This window comes from Caloenas nicobarica, chromosome 2 (genome assembly GCF_036013445.1).
Source record: "Caloenas nicobarica isolate bCalNic1 chromosome 2, bCalNic1.hap1, whole genome shotgun sequence".
NCBI lineage: Eukaryota > Metazoa > Chordata > Aves > Columbiformes > Columbidae > Caloenas > Caloenas nicobarica.
The window spans coordinates 45,770,776-45,790,984 of record NC_088246.1 but is presented as its reverse complement, the minus strand read 5'-3'; the positions used below and the strand labels follow the sequence as shown (position 1 = coordinate 45,790,984).

Sequence of the window (20,209 nt, the reverse complement as noted above, 5' to 3'; positions counted from 1 at the left end):
AACAAATGGCTCATCAGCACAACAAAATAATGAGGGGAAAATACTTTTAAGTTAAAATGTTCTTAGTTCAAATAAAACCACTTAAGCAGAAGTGCTATGTTTGGGAGACAAATTCTTTACAACGCAGCGAAAATACTTAAAATGTCACCTTGGTCATGCTTTCTATCCACAGTGACTTTGGACTATCATGGAGCCTGCTGAAGTAAGATCAGCACCTGTTTTTCCCTCATAAGTGAGATCTGAGGTCTCCTCTGCCCTTGAGGAGGTGTTGTGGAGGCAAGACGGCGGTTAAATAGCCAGAAATATAAGTAAGGCTAAATGAGTCAGTGCCACTAAATTAGTCTTTGTCACAGAGAGAGTCCTCAGGTTTGGAATTGGCAGGAACCACTCATAGCCCTGGGTCTTCAGGTTGATACTCTTTGGAGATGCACGGTACAGTTCTATGCTTGCCAGCAAAATTAAGTGTCACTCAGAGCCTGGGGTTTGCATAAGTCTGTGTTTGGTCTTCAAACACAAGGTCTAGAACCTTATTTCCATTTTGAAAAGGAAGTTCAGAATCTGGTACCATCATATGACTGGGACACTGAGCATAGACACATTGTACTGATGCGTCATTCCACCCCTGCTGTAAACTCTAGCGTGTTATTTTAGCGTTCCCTATAATCACAGTAAATGTGCAGTGACTTTTTGCAGGGCAGGATGACACTTCTAAAGACTCTTAAGAAATGTAAGTGCAATTGTTTTCCTCTTTAGATGATTTTAAGCCAGCATCGATTGACACATCTTGTGAGGGGGACCTCCAAGTGGGTAAAGGAGATGACGTAACAATCACTTTGCCACATATTCCAGTAAGTTTGTTATATATGTGTCCTTGTTTACTCCCCAACAAATTTGCAATGTCGTTGCAGTCTAATGTAAATGCTATTTTCACTTTCATCTTTCTGACTATAAGTGGGTTCAATACTGAGCAGCCAGACTTGTAGTGTTTTACCTTAGGAAAGGACTGTACAGTTGAATCTTTGTCAGTGGTTACATTTGTAAGGTTGCAGTCTGTTCTTTAGTTTTGATTCCTTCCTGCTCTTCCTTGAGTAAAAATAAGACTTTTACTGTTAGCTGAAGCTCTGTATCTGGTTTCAATCCATTTTTGGTGCTACAGATTAATGAAGAAAGGCAGTTTTGGCGTTCAGAAGCCGCAGATAGGCCTGTAAGTGTATTCCTCCCATTACTAAAGCATAGACACACAGCATAGAGGGTTCTCTGCCTTTAGCTTTATTAGTGGAAGCGAGGGGGTTGGTTCTAGTGAGTGTCAGTGAAGCGGTTTCCCATCCACTTCCTCCTCAAATTATGCCATAAAGATTTACTGTGTGAGGATGACGGTCGAGCAGCAATAAAACAAGTGATCAAAGTGTTTATAGGTGCAGCTGTTTCGTAATTGAAGGTTCAGTGGTTTCCTCACCAAAACAAAAGAAAGTGCTTGCATGCTGGAACTGGGTTTGTTTATTAGCTGAAGTTAATGCTATGTGTCAAGCCAATAAACCGGAATTCACAGATGCTGATGGGTTTGGTCGTTGCAGGGTGGCACCAGTCAGGTTAAAAGCTGTGTGTCAGATCCTTTTGGTATTGTTTATTTCAGCAGGTTGGTGTTTTTAATTGGTAGGTGATGGTCCTGTGATAGTTCTCACTGAATGAGGCTTTAGCCTGCTTCCCCCAGCTCCTTTTTTTATAAGGCTTGGGTGCTGCAGGAGGTCGCATACTGTTTTTTGTCTATAAAAACAAAGAGCAGGGTAGTGCTATTTGAGAGCAGGTAATGATAGGATTAATAGCAGTGGCATTTGTCTTGGATTGACTTGGAACAGTGTTGTTCCGTTCGCCTTTTGTGTTGACAAAAGCACTTGTAATGTCCCCTTCCGAATCTCTGTACTGATGAGTTAAGTTTGATTTTCTTCCCATGAGTGAGGATGAACAGCTTTAAAGCTTATAGTATCCTTCGGAGGCTTGGGCAGCTGACTGCCCTGCCACTGTGCGTATGTTGTTCCAAGGCAGCGCTGTCTGCATTCCGGACAGAGAGCTGTGAAGCACGGAGCATACTGGAAAAGAGTGAGAAGTTTTGAGACCGTTTCGTCCTGACAAGATTTACTGAATTTCTTGGATCTGACTTTGGTTCTCAGTTGCCCAACGATTGGATAGGATTCAGATTCTAAGCTGTTTTTTGAAATTGCCCGGTCCCTGGGGATATCTCTGACAATTTGTTCAGTGGAGATATTTTGGTGTCCCTTACTTCTTGGATAAATTGTAGTACTATTTTTAGATGTGAATTTAGTGGCTTTAATATTTGATAAACAGTCTTGGTTGGGAAAGTGAAGAATTTTGGTTCATTAAAAAACCCTCATGCATGAAAACAAGTTGATTAAATGTCACCTGTTTCGCCTGCCTCCTTCTTCTATCCTGTAATCAGCAGAATCTGTAAGCCAGTGTTATTTAGCCACTAAAATAAAACCTAAACATTTAATTTTAAGTAAAAGGGTGGGACTGTTAATTTTCTTAAACAGGATTTCAATTCTGCTTATTTTTTTTAGCCAAAATCACAGTCTTTGCTGATTTAGGAGGCTTCTGGGTAGCAGAATGATAGCCAACAAACTTTGAACAATTTTCGTTAAATATCTGCATTATATGTTTTCTGACTTAATTGTCAACAGCAAGCAGGATTTGACTTCCAGCTTGCTTTTCATTCTCTTAAATGTTGCTTTCTTCTTTTAAATGTAGGAATGATAAAAATGTAGCATGCCTTTGAAGACTAGACTTTCTGGAGACATCTTTTCTGAATTGTATCTGTATCTCTGACTGCATCTTTGTTGGGAAGTCAAATTTTTCACCCTTACTGTTCTGAAGCCATTTTAAATTCAAACATACTCTATTTATTAGCAATATGGAGAATAGGAGTTGCATTCTGAGTGGTTAAAATATGATTGTTCATTTTTGCCACTCAGAATAATATGTAGAAGAGTGCATTTTTTCATTTTCTCCTTGATTTTGGTTGCTTTCCTACAGCATGTGCAAAGGTGCACATGAATAAAAATTACTTTTGTACAGTAGCTATACATTACAGAGAAGTCTGAGAAGGTTTCATAGCTGAGAACATATTTCTGCATATCCCCTTTGAGTAACATGACCTTTTTTGACATGGCCAGGTGTATGTCCCTGCTGCTGTGTGCAGATAGACCACAGATCCTGCCTCCTATAACCCCAAACCCAAGTGTATGAGCCACCTGCACATGGATTAAGTACAGCTGGGCATAATCCCAGCAGTATCAGCCATTGTGTACCACTACATGTGTTTGTCTTTATTGCTTCTCAGTGTAAGCCATTAGACTTTTATGGCTCTATGCAGCATTGTGTGGATTTAGGGACTTTCTGGAAGGTGTCAAAATAACCCATTTCCTTTTGAGAAGACGTCAGTATAATTGCATGGCATTGACATGGTAATCTGACTTTGAAGAAGGCAGCTGTTCTTACATAATTTCTGGCAGTTGCTTGTAATCCACTATGAAAATACTGCCTTTTTTTGATAGATTATATACAAAGCAGTGTATTTATCAATTGATCACATATTTCTTTAGGCAACAGTTCTGCTACATTAATAATTAGAATTTTATTTCTTATTCAAACCCAAGATTTCCAGAGCAGAAATGTCAAGAAGATTTCTGACACTTGTCAGAGCCAGCTATGCAAACTGTGATGCTACCGTTTTGGGAATGAGAACTGTAAATAATGGCAACCATGGAGAAGATGTTTTGTCACTGCACAGACACTTAAAATGATGAAAGGCATAATATTGCTATGAGGAAATGTCTGATCTACTGTGTAAAACTGTGTTTCTTCCGTTTTCTTGAATGAACATTTTCTGTAGGAACTAAACATTAACCACTTAGCCTCTTGGACAGAACAATATATGTATTCATTTATCTTAGTGTTTGTGAACTTTTGGGTAGGGGAATATAACAAAAAAAATTGTATGCTCTTTCTTTGATACCAGGGTTCAACTCCACCAATGACTGTGTTTAAAGGAAATAAAAGGCCGTATCAGAAGGACTGTGTGCTTATTATCAATCATGACACTGGGGAATATGTGCTGGAAAAACTTAGTAGCAGCATTCAAGTCAAGAAAACAAGGTAAAGCTGGGGACAGGGCTGTTGGTAGGGTAGATTCTTGCTGAAGTGTCTTCTTCAGACTGTCTTTTGAACTAGAACTCAATTTTCTTTTATTTTGTAGTGATGTTTAATTAGTAACCATTATGGGCTTTACATGGCCAATTGTCTTGCCTAAAATGAAAATAGGAGTGTGAAGCCAAGAGTAAAGTACTTGTAAATTCTCCACTGCTGAAAGGACTTAATTATGGTTCGCAATGCAACACCACTGACAATTTGAAGCTTTGGAAGCTGGCTGAAGGATGGGATGTGTTTCAGGAATCTCGAGTTAGCTGAAAAAGGCCATGGAAATATTAGGCTGTCAGAAGGATTGTTGGACTTCCTAGGTTTGTTCCCTAAACCTTCCTGTGGGAGTGATGCTTTAGTAATATACTCTTAAGGAACAAGAAACTTTCATCGCAGTATTGGGTCAGTGATATATAAAGTGGAACACAAGCCCAAAGCCTCCAGCTGGCAGGGGGGGAGAAAACTGTAGAAATAATGGTTGTGAGGTTTTGCCTAGAAGAATTGCTGAGGCCAGAAATCCCCTCTGATTCAATACGCTTGCTTCACTGCGCAAATGCTGGAAAGTGTGCAGTTGGAACATTTTTAGTAGTCTTGCTGCTCTGCAAGTACCTGGAATCTCTGGGTGATGTTCTTTCAGCATCAATGGACCATGGGTTATTTAGATCTAAAGAGAAAGCTAAAGAGATCTTAAGAGAAACTCAAATGCCTCGTGAAGAAGAAACTCTTAAGTAATTTTACAAGTTTTACATTTAAAAAATAATGAAAAACCACTTTACTGCAGTGTAGAACTTTTAGCTGCTAAAACTACTAGAAATGTGGGTTGCAGCTCATCAGCAGTTGGCTGGAGGCTTGCCAAGAACACCTTGAGTTCAAGGTAAATGGACTGTAACACTTCTCCGAGTCAGTGATGTGAAAACTCATCCATCGGGCGTTCATCTTGTCCAGTGGATATGAGCATGTCATAGATGAGATTTGAATTCCCAATTGAAGTTCTGCTGGCCTTTGTGCAGGTGAAGCTTAAGCTTAAGTCGGAGAGGATCAAAGAAGTGCAGGAGAGCTTGGGTTCAGCGAGGTGTTTACATCCACTGAGTTTTGGCTCTGGTGAGGTGAAAAATGTTTCATCTTTTCTCATGCAGAGGCAGGACAGTAAAAAATGGAGATCCCTGTTTTGAGGAATAGTACTTAGCAAAGTCCTTGAGTTTTCTGGATCAGAAGTGTCATTTATTTTCATGCCTACTTTGATCATTAACGACTAGTTGACACTCTGTGGGAGCAGAGGTTTTAGTGTTAATGTCCTGGGGGAGTACTTGCACTTATGCTATGTAAAATCTTCTGTAGTTCCAAGAGCGTAATTAATACTGAAAACAGTTTTTTTGCTTTTACTTGTCATGTGATACAATAAATGTATTCCCAAATCCTCATTTCTGCTGTAAATGACTGTGTAAGCGGTATTGATGTGCCTGCTAATAGCTGCATTTCAGTGATGAATGAAGAGGTGGTTCTGTGCTTAATTTTTGAAGAAGCATCTACAATTCAATGAGGCACAGAGATACTTGAGTTAGTGCTTAGTGTACTAGCTCAGGTACCAGAAGTGGTTTAGATGAAGTCCCAGGAGATTCCGCATGGGCGAGTTTAACTTGTTTCTCAGTGGGATTAGCTCACGGGCACAAAGTGTCACCTTGCTGAGCTGGGACCCTCCTAGAACCGAAACTGAGCTCTAATACCCACATAAGCTGCTTCTGTGCTATGCTACATAAAGCCTTACTGCGAAAGGCTTTGATGTTATGTGATAAATACACCACGCACTTAAACCTCATTATGTTGTACCACAGAGGGACCTGAATAAGTATTTTGTTTTGAGGCATTTTTTTTGCCAAGGATATTGACTGTCCTACAATCTGAATCACATCATTGGTTTAGTAAAAGCAAGAAATACCTGAATTGAATTTAACACCTAGGCAAAGCATTGTTCTGGAGGCTACTTCCCACTAAGGAAACGGCTTAAACTATTTTAAAGGGATAATAGCAAGTGAATGAAAAACACAAATTAAATGCTTGCATGCTGTATTTAGCAGTAGGAATGATTGCTCTAGTCAGGTTGACCTCTAAGAGAGTTCAGTTTGAGATTATTTAATTGCAAGTGAGAAGATAGTTTCTTTTGCTGTGACTGTTTTAAGCAGGATTTTGTTATGAGTGTTATGATTTGTTTTATCATGTAGTTACTTTAAATTACTATGATTGCTTATTCTTTTTTAAAAATACAAATACTAATCTCTAAATTAAAGCCTTTATTGTTCTTCAAGTAGAGAATTTGGCACCACTGAGTCACAACTGGATTTGAAAATACATTTTGTAAGGGTGTTGCAGTGTAGTTGTATATGAATATTTGCCATGGAAAGCAAGTGTTGCATACAGAAAGCTGTAATTCGCTGTTTATAAAACAAAGTAGAGATCTGTGCAAAAGGAAGTGACAGATGATGCATTAGTACAAGGATATTGAAAAGGTGGAACACAGTTGCACGGTACTGCTGAATGTCTCTGGTTGGTTTTTTTTTCAGAGCAGAGGGCAGCAGTAAGATCCAAGCCCGAATAGAACAACAGTCTGCCCGAGCATCTCAGCCCCCGGCACAGTTCAGAGCCCCAACCAAGCCAGCAGCTGGACCTAAAACTTCTCCTTTGAAAGATAATCCCTCGCCTGAGCCTCAACTGGATGACATTAAGAGAGGTAAAGAAGGGTTTGTAGTTTCCCGAGTTTTGGTTGGTTTCGTCTTTTTTCTTTATAACAAAAACTGTAACCGTGCAATTTATATAAACGTGTTAAAATGTTCAGGGATTAAAAGATGGTACTTGACAGCTGATTTGTCATCTTTATATTTCGTTTTAAGGCATCTTAGTGAATTATTTATTCTCTTCTGCCAGCATAGATATTTCTCTGGCATGAGAGAACTTCCTCTTTGTGGATAATCTTCTCTCTGCCAAACTATTTCTCTGTTCTGAAAAGAAGACAAAATAAACATGAATTCGGAAACCAGCAGCTGAATGCTAGATGAGTTGAATGGGTGTCTTAGGCAACAACAACAGAAGCTGATGGTCCAAGATCTAGTTATGCAATCACGTAGCTTGGACGAAAGTTATTCCTGCACCACATGGAAGGGCTGGGTGGCTCTGTCCCTGTCACAAGACATGGAGTTTGTGCTGTGCCAAGCGGTCCTGGTTGGGGAGGGATGAGGGTGTGAACAGCCCTGCAGCTTCTCCTTCAGCACAGACGCTCCTCTGCAGCTTTGATCACATCTGCCATATAGTTACTATACTACGTAAGTGGCTCAACTCAGTCTCCTGCTCAAGCAACGCCTTGGCTTGGTGTTTTGCTGTGGGCACAGCGCATTTTCTTTACCCATGTCCTTCGTTTCATACTGGTGTGATATCTGGTTTTGTTGTAGATAACACAGTCAGAATGAGGAAGACTTTAAATTTAAATTTTTATTTGGTTCTCTTCTGTTTCTTGTCTGGCACCAGACATGATTTTATTTTAAGACTGTTCTTTCTGTCTAGTATTTTTTTTTTCTGGGTCTCTTTTTCTTTCTCTTTCTCTTTTTTCCCCTCTGTCCCAAATAGCTATTTTTGTCTGTAGACTTAGCCTATGTTAATTGCCCAGACTATGTTAATTACTTAGCAGGGTATTTTTTCAGTTCATGGTAATCACTAAGTGACATTTTTACTGCTAAGCTATCTGTGTGTTTGCATAGGTGCTGACTGGTCTCACTCTTTCGCAGCAGTAGTATTTTCAATACCTGGATGCTGGTCAGCAGGCAGAATCAACGTCTGAGAGTCTTTTAGCTACAGTTCCCTTAGCTGCATTGCCATTTTTATTTTCTGTGTAATAGGTAAGGAGAAAGATAACAGGTGATATATCAATTTAAAAGTTTAATCAGTTGTGGATTTTAAACGTCATTTCTTGCAGTGTGTAATAAGTTACTGAACCGTTAGGGCACTCTTTTGTATGTGTTCAACAATTTGTAAAGCTCTTCCTATAGTAAAATAGTTATGTTTGTCTGGTGTGACATGTATTCTACCAAGAGCATTTTCTAGTGGTCTAAAATACAAGTCACATTGTTTAGAACTGCCTTAGTAATTTTCCTGCCACCTGATTGTATTTTACTGTAAAATACCTCAAAATAAATAACCTGAGGAGTTTTGTTTCCAAAATGAAGCAAAACAACACCTGACTTGTACTGAAAACAGGACTTAGAATTGGTGTTTCATAGAAAGAGTTGTTCAAGGCCCAACAGGAGAAAGCACAAATACCTGGGCAGGTTTTTTTTTTTTTTGCTTACAGTATATGCTGTTTATAACTTTTTTCCAGCATCCATTATCTAGAGCATCACTATTACTAAAGCATTTCTATTGTAAGAACCTACTTGAGAAAGGTAGAACTAAAATGGCACCATCATACGTGAAAATAATAAATAAAACTTAACTATAAAAGCTGTGAGATAGTCTTCAGTCCTTTTATCTTCCTTTAATGTGTCTTTTTATGAACAAAGGCTTATAAGTTCTGAAGAGACTGTGTTCTTTCCATTCAAGCAGTAGCTTTCCTTTTGAGTGAAGTACCTCCTTTGCACAAAAGAAAGATAAATATAAAGCTGAAATTCTGTGTTTTTTCTTTAATGGATGCAGCACAGAACTTACAGTCCCCAAAGGAGGTGGCTGGAAGCATCTCTGGTGCTCTCTTGCTCCCAGTATGCCTTACTTAAGGGTGTGGTAAGACACACAGCCCTAGTGGTGGTTAACAACAGATTTAAGGTAACCTCAGTGCAGGTTCCTGCTTTCCCCCAGTACCCTCAGCTGTGCATTCCTGTAGCTCCCCTTACAGATGAACTGGGAAACAAACTTTCAGGTAGGTCAGTTCTGTCCCGTTGCACAGCTGTCCAAAAAACAGGGCCCAAGGACAGAGTTAGAGTGTGTGGGAGTTGAACCAGTCCTTTCCGTCATGCCAAGAGGCCTTTGGGAGGCCATGTCTAGGGTCCTACACCAGAGGGATCTTTTTCCCTGCAAGCTTTTATATTGTCTTCCTGTCTGAAGGGAGCAAAAGAAAGGATAAGAGCTTGTTCTTTTGAATACTTGGCAACATCTGATAACACTTCATTAAGCAGTGAACATTTGTACACACGTACCACAATACAGCCACTTATGTGCATGAAATAATCTGCATTTATCTGATATATTTGACCACAACAGAAATGTTTTCAGTAACATTGACATAATTACAACATGCTGTACTTGGGAAAAGGGAAAGGCAAGGCAAGGAAAGGAAAGGAAACCCACAAAAAACCACAGAAAGATCTTGTTTACCTAAAATGCAGCTGTAGTCTGTGAGGATTATGCTATAGCACTGTGTTTGTCACTCAAGAACGCCTCAGTCAGATTTGTTGCACTTCAGTGTAAGATATTGCCTCTTCTAGCTGCCATCTCCACATATTCAAAGCACCAATATCAAGCTGTTTTCTCTCCACCTTGCATACCATTATTAACAATAAGCATTCTGTTACGGGCCTACAGCCTTATCCTCCCTAGAGCTGAATTATTCTATTTCCAAAAGTCATTGCCATTCTTGCAGTCCAAGGTCAGGGCTTTAGTTAAAAATTCTGCATAGCCTATTGGAATTGAGAGAAGTGGTAAGAGCACTTAGACATGGTTATGGAAAGAAATTAGGGCATTTGATAGTGAATATATACAGAAGACAGCCCTGTTGAGAAAAGCTGTTCTGTTTGTATAGTGTTTTCTGACCTTGCATTTTTTTTACTCTAAAAACTGCATTGCCTGCCAGTATAAAACAGTAGGCTGTTTGGTTTATTGAAAGAAAGCCTGCAGTTGTAACCTGAAATGTGCAAAAGTTAAGGTTCCCCTAGCAACGTCAGCCTTTTCAGATGATGAAGACTCAAATGGGAAGCTTTCTTAAAAGTAACTGCTGCACATCCTGACTCTTGTCAACTTTTAAACCTTAAAGGCGCATCGACATGAGGTGTTTGATCTTATGGCACAGAAAGATCTAGGAAAGGTCCGACTTGTTCAGCTTAGCAGATATGTACATGTATACACACACAACTATTTTACTTGGAGGAACTGCAAGGAAACATTTAGCCAAGGCTTCATTACCTGTAACTGCACTGAGCATAACAGGCAAATAGGAAAATGCAAAATTGGGCAATTTTAAAGCAGATGTGTTTTTTCTACAGGGCTTTGGTGTCATCAGTGGCTTAGCCACTGTCTTGTCAGGGTGACACAAGAGGCTTTTGAACAGACTTCCTTAGTGGTCCTGCCGGAGTTCCACCTGGCAGACTTTCAGCAATGCAGCAGCCACCATAACATTAGTAAAAACAATTACTTTTTCTCTCATCTGCACAGATGAGATATTTAGAATTCTCGGCTCAAGGAATTAAGAGACAAAGGAGACCTGAGGGGAAGCTGACAGCCTGTGAGGCAGAAGTCAGCTAGAAGATGGGCTCAGACCGAGTTTCCCCCAGTGACCACTGTCACTGATGACACCCTTAACTTCCCAGTCCTGGATGCTTGTGCTGTTGACGCTGTTTTGCTTTTCCTGCCTGTATTCAGCATAGCGGGCCTTACTAGTTCTTCCAAGGTGTTTCCCTCCTCATAACCAAACTTCTTGCATAGCTCTTAGTTTTCTGCTTCCCCAGCAGAAAACCCTCACTTTTCAATCTGACACTAATCTCTAATTCTATTTCACATTAGCCAGGCTAATCTTCCTTTCCCATTCATCAAACTGCATCACTTCCTTCCTCCCTTCAGTTATCTCCTCACCTACTGTGTCAAGTTCAAACTTCTTTAGATTTTTTTTTTCCTAGTTCTCTGGAGTGCATTTCTTGTTGCATGTTTTCCCTTTTACCACTAACACCTTTTGGATTGTTTCACCTTCTTCCCGCTATTTTATATGCTGCTTTCCAGGCTGCTGTGTTCTTCTCAGCCCGTGTGTCAACACTTCTACATGCGTATTTCTCAGATACTTGTCCTTCATTAGACTTGTTTATTTAATCTTTTTGCAATATGGACTGTGGTCAATGGGTGATTGTGCTTGCTACAATCCAGGGTATTCTAACAATGTGTTATTATCATCAGGATAACTTACAGCTAATAACTCCATCACTAGAAGTGTGTGGAAATTTTACATCATTAAAGTAGGGGAAAAAAAATCTGGGCATTTTAAAGGGAAAAAACAAGCGAGAAAGACATTACCTTACAAAGTAATATCTTCTATTGGCCTAATCATGTATTCTTCCTCCCTATTCCAATAGTCTCTTATGCTATGTCTTCAAGATGAAGGAATAAGTTTTACCTGGCATGCTAATTAAGTGTAGAGGACACAGGCGGTCTAGTCAGGGATCTAGATTTAGGAATTAAGTTGGAGGAACAACGTCACTGTCCTTAAATACCCAGCCTGAAGTTAGTCACATGGTTGTTCCCTTTCAATACACCTTCCTTGCCTCTGATTCAATATAACTATAGCATTTGAAATTGAGCTCTGAACTTTGAAATCAAAACCAAACAGGTTTAAAACCACCAAAAGTAAACTTAATTTCTCAAACCAATACATGCTGAGTTAGAGGAACTCTCTCCAGCAAATGTGGAGGCTGAAAACTTAGTTGCTACTCTCTAGTGTTAAGCAGCCCAAGGAAAATGGGTCTTATTAAAAAAGGCAAGAGTTCCAGTAGCTTAGACTTACTCCTGCAGGGGCCGAAGATAAGAAGGGTTAAAATTGTGACGTTTTTACATAAAGGAGAGACTCACTTTACATGATTTGGCTATGCCATACACAAGAAGGATGTCCCTAGCTGAGGAGCTGGGATTCACCTCCCTCTGACACACATCCAACCTAAGGTGAATTACTCCTGCCATCAGTTCTCCATTTGTCAGGTAGAGGTGATAATACCTCATCTATCCCTTCTTTCGTTCTTGTCCCTTTAGCCTGTGACTTCTCCAGGGCAAGTACCGAGTTCGGACGCTGTGGGTGTAGAACTGCTGGCACAACAAAAGCCGAAATTTTGAGAGTTTTGCATCCTATGCTTGATGTGTGAACATCGTTCTCTCATGGAAACCTGCCTAGGTGAACTGAGTCATTAGATACTCAGCTTTGTGGGTGGATACAAAAGAATTGTCCTCTAATAGTGTTTAGGCCACTTATAATTATGACAAATTTAACAATATGGTATGAATTGGGATCACTTACCTTAATAGCTGTTCAGTAACCAGTCATTCAGCCAACACGAGCTGCTGCTGATGCAGCTGTCATGATATTCTGGTGTTTCTTTGCACTGGAAACCATGAAGTGGGGTGTGTCTGACTTGAACAACTTCCCAGTTTCTGAACAGTCTCTGTATTTTCCTGGCTACTTGTAAGCTCTGTAGCAGGTTAAGGCATTATTACCTCTCTCCAACATGTGAATATTCTCATCTGTTCTCATCTGCCCCACTGCAAAGTTATCTTGATGTCATCCATCTTCTGAAGTTTGCTTAAAATTAATTGTGTGACTTTGTGCTGGAGCAGTTTCATACATTATCTGAAGTAAAGGCAGTTTCTGTTGTGATCATGTACCAAGCCCACCCTTTTTGTGTTTTTCAAAAGCCTAAGTGGCACTGCCATCTAACAATTTAGGTTTCTTCATGTTAAGTTGCTTTTAAAAAACGGGCTGGCCGTTGACCTGTAAAACTCAATCAGGAAATGTGCTTACTTTCTATGTAGAGCATATAGCCTGTCAAAAACAATGAAGCAGGAAGTGCTTTCAGGAGTGTAAAGTATATAAATAATAATAGTGCAAGTGAAGGTTTTATGATACTAACCTATGCTGTTGCTTCTTTAAATTTGTCTATGACAACTAAGTAAAAAAGTTTTCAGAATTTTTTGGTTTTCCTTCCTGTCTCTCTCTTTCATGTGAGATGTTTTGATGTGATAAATTATACTTGACAAAACTATTGCATTTTCACACTTTTCCAAAATTCCATGGGGCCCTGCTTATGGTTTCAAGTAGACAAATGTCCTTTTATTTCAGAGCTGAGAGCAGAGGTTGAAATTATTGAGCAGATGAGCAGCAGCAGTGGAAGCAGCTCGTCCGATTCAGAAAGCTCATCTGGGAGTGAAGATGAAAGCTCCAGCAGTGAGGGGGAAGAGCCAGCACATGTTTCTCCTTCCCAGCCACCACACCAGCAGTATAACAACAGGAACGCTGTCCCTAATGGCACCAGCAGGCCACAAGGAAGCAACCAGCTCATGAACACGCTCCGTAAGTAAAGGCTTGTGTCTTAGAATCATGAATAGTTTGGGTTGGAAGGGAACTTCAGAGCTCATCTAGTCCAACCCCCCTGCCATAAGCTGGGACATCTTCAACTAGATCAGGTTGGTCAGAGCCCCGTCCAGCCTGGCCTTGAATGTCTCCAGGGATGGGGCATCTACCACCTCTCTGGGCAACCTGGGCCAGTGTTTCACCACCCTCATGTAAAACATTTCTTCCTCATGTCTAGCCTGAATCTCCTCTCCTTTAGTTTAAAACCATTACCCCTTATACTAGCACAACAGGCCCTGCTGAAAAGTCTGTCCCCATCTTTCTTACAGACCCCTTTTAAGTACTGAAAGGCTGCAATAAAGTCTTCCTAGAGACTTCTCCAGGCTGAACAACCCGAATTCTCTCAGCCTGTCCTCACAGCAGAGGTGTTCCAGCCCTCTGATCATTTCTGTGGCCTCCTCTGGACCCTCTCCAACAGGTCCATGTCTTTCCTGTGCTAAGGGCTCCAGAGCTGGACACAGGACTCCAGGTGGGGTCTCACCAGAGTGGAGCAAAGGGGCAGAATCACCTTCTTTGTCCTGCTGGCCACGCTCCTTTTGATGCAGCCCAAGATACGATTGGCCTTCTGGGCTGCAAGTGCACATTGTCGGGTTGTTCCGATCCTTCATCCACCAGCACTCCCAGGTCCTTCTCTCAATCCCTTCATCCCCCAGCCTGTATTGATACCAGGGGTTGCCCCAACCCATGTGCAAGACCTCACACTTGGCCTTGTTGGGGAAGGCTGCTCGAGACCACTTATTCCTTAGCATGTTACGCTAACTCCATGAAGTGCAGGGAGTTGCACTGGCTGAAATATGTGGGCAGGTTTTTGAACAGAAGGCCGAGACCTGTGTGAAGGTGTGGAAGTTGATTTAGTTTGGTCTAGAGCCTGCAGGCATGAGTGCAATGGCCCCCACTGACCATGCTGAGCTTTGATTCAAGCCTCCAAGTGGAATGAGCGGGTAGCAAAGCATCAGTGCAGGAGGTTCTGACGCATCAGAGAATGGGAATTATTTTAATGTGAGAAAACAGATCAGACATAAATAGTGAGGTTGTCACATCTGTCAGTTAAAGGTCTGTGAAGAATTGTGACACAAGGCTGTCCCGTGGTCAAAAATGCACAGTTGCTGTGGCCTTCGTTATTAGCTGTATTACATTGTCAGAGTATTTGTATTGTGGTGGTCTTGGCTGCATTTTCACAAATGTCACATTTTGAAGGGAAATGTAAAGTGCCATGTATTTGGTTAAAATATTACAGCTATGGCCTTTACAAGCATTGAATCAACACAAACTCATTCCACCATTTAAAAAGTGTAACAAACCAAAACATTTTTAAAGCATAATTTGTCCCTTGGGACTCTCTGGGGAGATGGTGCACATCTGTGTAGCTCTTTCTTTATGCTAGATCAGGTATATTCTAACTCAGTGGAGTTAAAGTGTTGCATTTACAAGAGACTAGAACTTAGTTATCATAAATTGTTCTTAATTCCTCCTGAAGCATGTTTGTATACATCTCTTGGTACCCACACATAGAGAATTAGTGGAGTTTAAATAAAGATTAATGCAGGGTTTCCACCTTCCAGAAGACAAGTGTATTATAGAGACCATACTGAAAGGCCAGCAGGAAAACTGGAGAGGCCTGTCAGTCTTCCTGTCAGTAATGAATGCCTAAGTGAAATCCAGAGTTCAACAGTCAGTAGGACTCTTTCCATTTCCCTGTTTCTTGTTGTGAGCTGCCTCTTCCCTGCTTCTCCTGGGCCATGACAACAATACTGAGTAAGTCATTTAATGTCAAGAAGCCTCTGACTCCAGGAGGATTTGGGAACAGGTAGGGTAGTTCCTTTTTTTTCCCGGCAATGATTATTGCGTTTGGATTTAAAATTCTTTTGGCAAGGATTAATATGTCCTTGAGCATTCAAGTCACTGGTGACCATCTATATGGGGAGAATCACCCCTAACCCAAGTTCTTGTTTCATAAAAGGGGAGAAGAGATAAATCCATGACATAGCTGTTACATAGCTGCTCTGACAGGAACCAGTGTTTGGGGCAAGGCCATGGGAGAATGCTGGATGAGCTATGTTGGGTTACCGGAACACAAGCGTGATTCTTGTCCCCTTTTATCCCCTCCATCTCACCAAATCACAAGTGCTCTGCAAAACATGGTCTGAGACTGTAGGTTTGATTCCTGTCCTGGCTGATCTCTCTTGGCACTTGGGAGTGGGTCCTTCACCGACACAGCATGTGTCAGCCTAGTTCAGCCGACAGCCTCGAGTTGCGATGGCTTTAACATTCGTCTTGGTTTATCGACGTGTGGAGGCCTTGCCTTATCTACTCAAATGGACTTCCAAAAAAAAAAAAAATCTATTTTGAAAGGGTTGTGAAAGCCAGGGAATTGCCTGGTGCCTTGTCCCAGAGCCACGTACGGGAGCTGGGTTGGGTGGAGGCTGTGGAACGCTGGCGTGGGGAGCACTGTTCTCCCACCAGGGAGCAGCTTTGGTGGCTTTGGAGCCCAGGACACTCGGTTTGGTTTGGCCCGGATCTGAGCGTGTATTAGCCCCATGCAGCTCTTAATGCTCTCGGGCATGGGGAACAGTTCCATTAAATGCCAGATTATGTTTGCATTCATTTCTTGTGCTATTCTTATTTAAATCTTCCTGCGTAAATGGGACTGTTCTTTGGTTTGATTGCCATGAAGTGTGAATTAACGCCTACCCACTTATTGTGTTTTGTTGGTTTTTTGTTTTCCATAGGGAATGACTTGCAGTTGAGTGAGTCTGGGAGCGACAGTGATGACTAGAGGCTGAGCTTTTGCTGTTTCTGCCACATATACATGAAGAACTAATCTACCTTGAAGTGATCCCATTGCTTACGAAGAGGAGCTGGCACATAGTTCCATGTGTGGAATTTTAATAGGAGAAATGCATAGCCCTACAAAATAGCAGATGTTGAGGGCTGTTTTACTGTGTGAATTAAGTGTATATTTTGTGTATATTCTTATTCTTTTAAAGCTTTAAATAGCTATGTACAGTGGGTAAGCCAATGTATGTTCCTGTGTTCCTGTCCATCGTCTGTAAGTTTAATGTGTAACTTCATGACGTCATGTAAAAATTCCCTTGTTTGTAGAAGATATTCAGCCCATCATGACTTTAGGGAGGAATTTTGTATATAGGGTGAGCATGAGCCAACAATGAGTTTAAAAAAACATGCAGGAGCTAGTGTGTGCACTGAAGTGGGACTGTCACAAATCAAGTTTCAATGCTAAGTTGATTTCTTGGGTTTGGGACTTTTCTGATGTCTTTTTATCGCTATTTATGGTTGATTTAATTGACTTACTTTTAAAGAGTTGGAAAAGAGAAATCATAAAACCATGTTCATCACAAACCTTGCTGCACCAGTGCCTTATAAGCAGGTTTTTTAAAGAGAGCTTCAATTCCTGCCACCTTTCCTATAGGAAGCAATACTGAAACCTCTTCAGATTGCTTTTGCAAATGAGAGCTGTATTTCACATACAGCCAGCTCTACTCTGAGGGTAGTTACTCTAGCAAAATAAAGGACAGATATCAGTACCTGAACACATCCAAGTAACAACCAGATCAGCATTTTCTTGTGCAACTGAAGTGTCTCATTTAACTTAGACATTCAGGCCTAGTCTTTAGAAATATTTAGGAGCCCGATTACTGGTGAAACTGCAACGTCACAAATACAAGATATTGGATTTACTGAAATTGTAAGGCCAGAGCCCTGTTTGCAGTTTCCTAGAGAATGCAGAAAGAAGAGATGACTAAACGATTGCGAAACAGCAGAAGTCTCTCTCCCACGACAGCTGTCCAGGTAGACTTGAGTTCATACTGTTGCGTGGACAGGATCTCTGTGCTTGGCAGGATTATGCAGAACATGAAATATTTGCCTAGGGTGAAATTCACCCCTGTTCAAGGGGGTTTAAAGGGTGCTTAGTTGGATTATCATTAACTTTTTTTGCTCACATGGAAAATGAGCGCCACAGGAGGCCTCTTATAGCTTGAACACCAGGCTGACTTTTTAAAATAAAAATTTAACTGGCATAGGACAAGTGGCACTGTAGTTGTGTAATCCAGGGGAATGGTAAGCTGAAGTGGATGCCTCTCCATTCTGAAGTGTCTGCTTTGCACTGCTTTCGTCTGTCACCCAGTTTGTGTTTTAACTCTTGTTTGTTGACTAAGCTCTTTTGGGTTTTTTTAAGGTGTTGAAGAGCAAGGGGACATTTGAAGGGAGATTTTATTAAATGGTTTATTTTTTTGCATTAGATACATATTTAGGCATATTTTTGCATTCTTGTACATACATTTAAAATACTTGGTTTTTTTAAAGTGTTTTATGATGGGGTACATATTTTAACATACAATTATGAAATATACTTGATGTAAAGCCACAACTGCTCTCCTCTTTTTCCTCTTTTTTCTTTTTTTCCTGTTCCTCCTCCAACAGTAGAAGTGCTCTGTTCTAACAAGCTTGTACCAATTTGGGATTTTACATTTTGCTGCAGGAGATCTGCATGGTAGTTGGCAGTCTAATTAATGCTAATACTGGTCCTGACTTTTCCCCAGCTTAAGATTTCAATAAGCAGAGAGACATTTCTCTGATGCCATTTCCCTGTTACTGGAGCTTATTCCTGAGTTCTGTTGACATTATTTGTACTTAAATGTAAAAGCTGCAGTGCAGCATTTTCATTGCTTATCATTCACTGGCTGCTCACGCATTCTGAAATCCAGGACATGTCATAGGAAGTTTACTAATGATGTGTAAATAAAATATATGAAACTTAAGAGGATTGGACAACACCAGGCTACATTGATTTGAATCGCCGATTTAATTGTGGTTTAGACCAGCAAGTGGGAAGGCTTCCTTCAGATAATCAACTTTTGCCTTGTTTTATGTTTGTACTCCAGGTCACCTTTCCCTGCAATCCCTTCCTAAAAGGTTTCTTCCCCTCTCTGGTGGTAACAAGTTTTTGCACACAATTCCATACAGCTTTTAAACCACATTTAGCTATCCTTTGTGCCCCCCAGAGACGATTGTATCAATGGTGGCCAACCTGCTGTTGTTGAGCTGTTCACCTGCACATCCCGCACCCCGACTACACCATCTGTCCATCTGCGGGGCTGGTGAGTAACGCGGTGGCGCGCAGCCTGCTGGTGGCCGTAAGGACAGTCCCTACGCGTGTGACCAGCCTGTCCCCTCCCTGCCCCGTGTCCTGAGCAGCTCTCTGGAATCTTCACCTTTCCCACGGCTCTCACACGTGCTTCGTGAAGGTCAACCACGAGGAGATTTCAGTAAGCAACTCGTAGGGTTGGAAAGGGTGGCTGCTGCTTTTTTTTTTTCCTTTTTCTAAATACATGTGAGTGTGTTTTAAAGCCATCGCCAGCCTGAGACGTTGATTTGGGCTCTTAAAATTTTATGTTTTGTATATTACGAAATAGTAAAAGTTGTCTATCCACTTCTATTAGATGGTTGTTCATTTGTTCATGATTTGCAACAAGTTTTATTTAGATGGAAATTGGAATTCAAGTTGCTTCCGGAAAAAACAGTTATTTAGAATTCTTTTAATTAGTTGGCAATATCTTTAAGATGCTAGAGAAATAAGTTGACTAAAATACTTTTTGATTAAACCTGGTAATGAAACAAAGTATTCCTGTTTATTCCTGGGATTCCGTCGGGATTTCAGGACTAAAAGATCTTCCCACCTTACACTACTTCTTCCACGTAAAGTAGGAACATCTTTTATATGCCAATTAGTTTAAATGTGAATTAACAGTGCATATGGAATGCAATTATCTGAATGAGCTGAAACTAAATATTTCTCTGCATTCATGGGAAGGCTGCCTGCTGGCTATGGCGAGGTTAGCGGTTCAGGACAGCTTTGGTTTCTGATGGTTTCTTCTGTTCTGTGGCTTCATCCATTTCAGTGGTTTGACTTTGCTTAAAACTTCAGCAGCAAACACGGCCTGCTTACAACTCTTCCCATAATTAGAATTGCTCTAGGAGTAAGAGTCAATAATGATTTAAATTTATTGAATTAGGTTGTCGTAATTTCAGCTATAGTTACTAATTTTTTTAAATAAAAAGCTTTGGTTTCAAAAAGGACAGATTCAGTCACCTGCTTTGTGCATCTTGAACACCTTAAAATATGATTGCAGCAATGCCCATGCTGGTGTTTCAAATTCCAGTCATGTGCAGAGACGCTTCCACCCACCTCTGCCCTTATTCCACCCCCCAGGGCTGACCAGGCCCTGCTTGAGTCACTCTGGCTAAGCCATGGGGACGGTCACCTCCAGGACAAGGGTGTCCCGGTCCCCTGATGAGAGTCACACGTTTGTAGGAGGGTGCAGCAGCACCAAAGCACCCCCTTCCTGGCAGAAGCCTTGGCTGAACCGATTTTGTTGAGGAGGCAGACTGACAGGAGGATGTTTTTCTTCAGTGTCGCTTGGGATAGCTCAGAGCTTAACTGTGGTTAGTACATCTATCATGAAAAATCTGTGCCTAAATTGATTTGCAGTTTGCTTTATTATAGGCTAGCTATATACCTGTTTATAGCTATGTATAGGAACAGTTTGCTGTGCAAAGCTTAATAGTTTTTTTCCTTCCTTCAAAGTCCATTTATTTGAATAAAATAATGAAGTTTAACAA

At 40.9% G+C, this 20,209-nt stretch overlaps 1 protein-coding gene across 1 annotated transcript in view; it reads left to right on the top strand.

Annotated features, from left to right (window-relative positions):
* The window catches only part of EAF1 (ELL associated factor 1), a 23,371-nt gene extending 3,162 nt beyond the window's left edge, over window positions 1-20,209 (top strand). Inside the window, exons 2-6 of the mRNA XM_065628894.1 lie at window positions 754-848; window positions 4,034-4,170; window positions 6,771-6,937; window positions 13,277-13,507; window positions 16,297-20,209. Of these exons, the coding sequence (XP_065484966.1) occupies window positions 754-848; window positions 4,034-4,170; window positions 6,771-6,937; window positions 13,277-13,507; window positions 16,297-16,343 (677 nt within the window). The 3' untranslated portion in view covers window positions 16,344-20,209. The remainder of the gene's footprint in view (window positions 1-753; window positions 849-4,033; window positions 4,171-6,770; window positions 6,938-13,276; window positions 13,508-16,296) is intronic.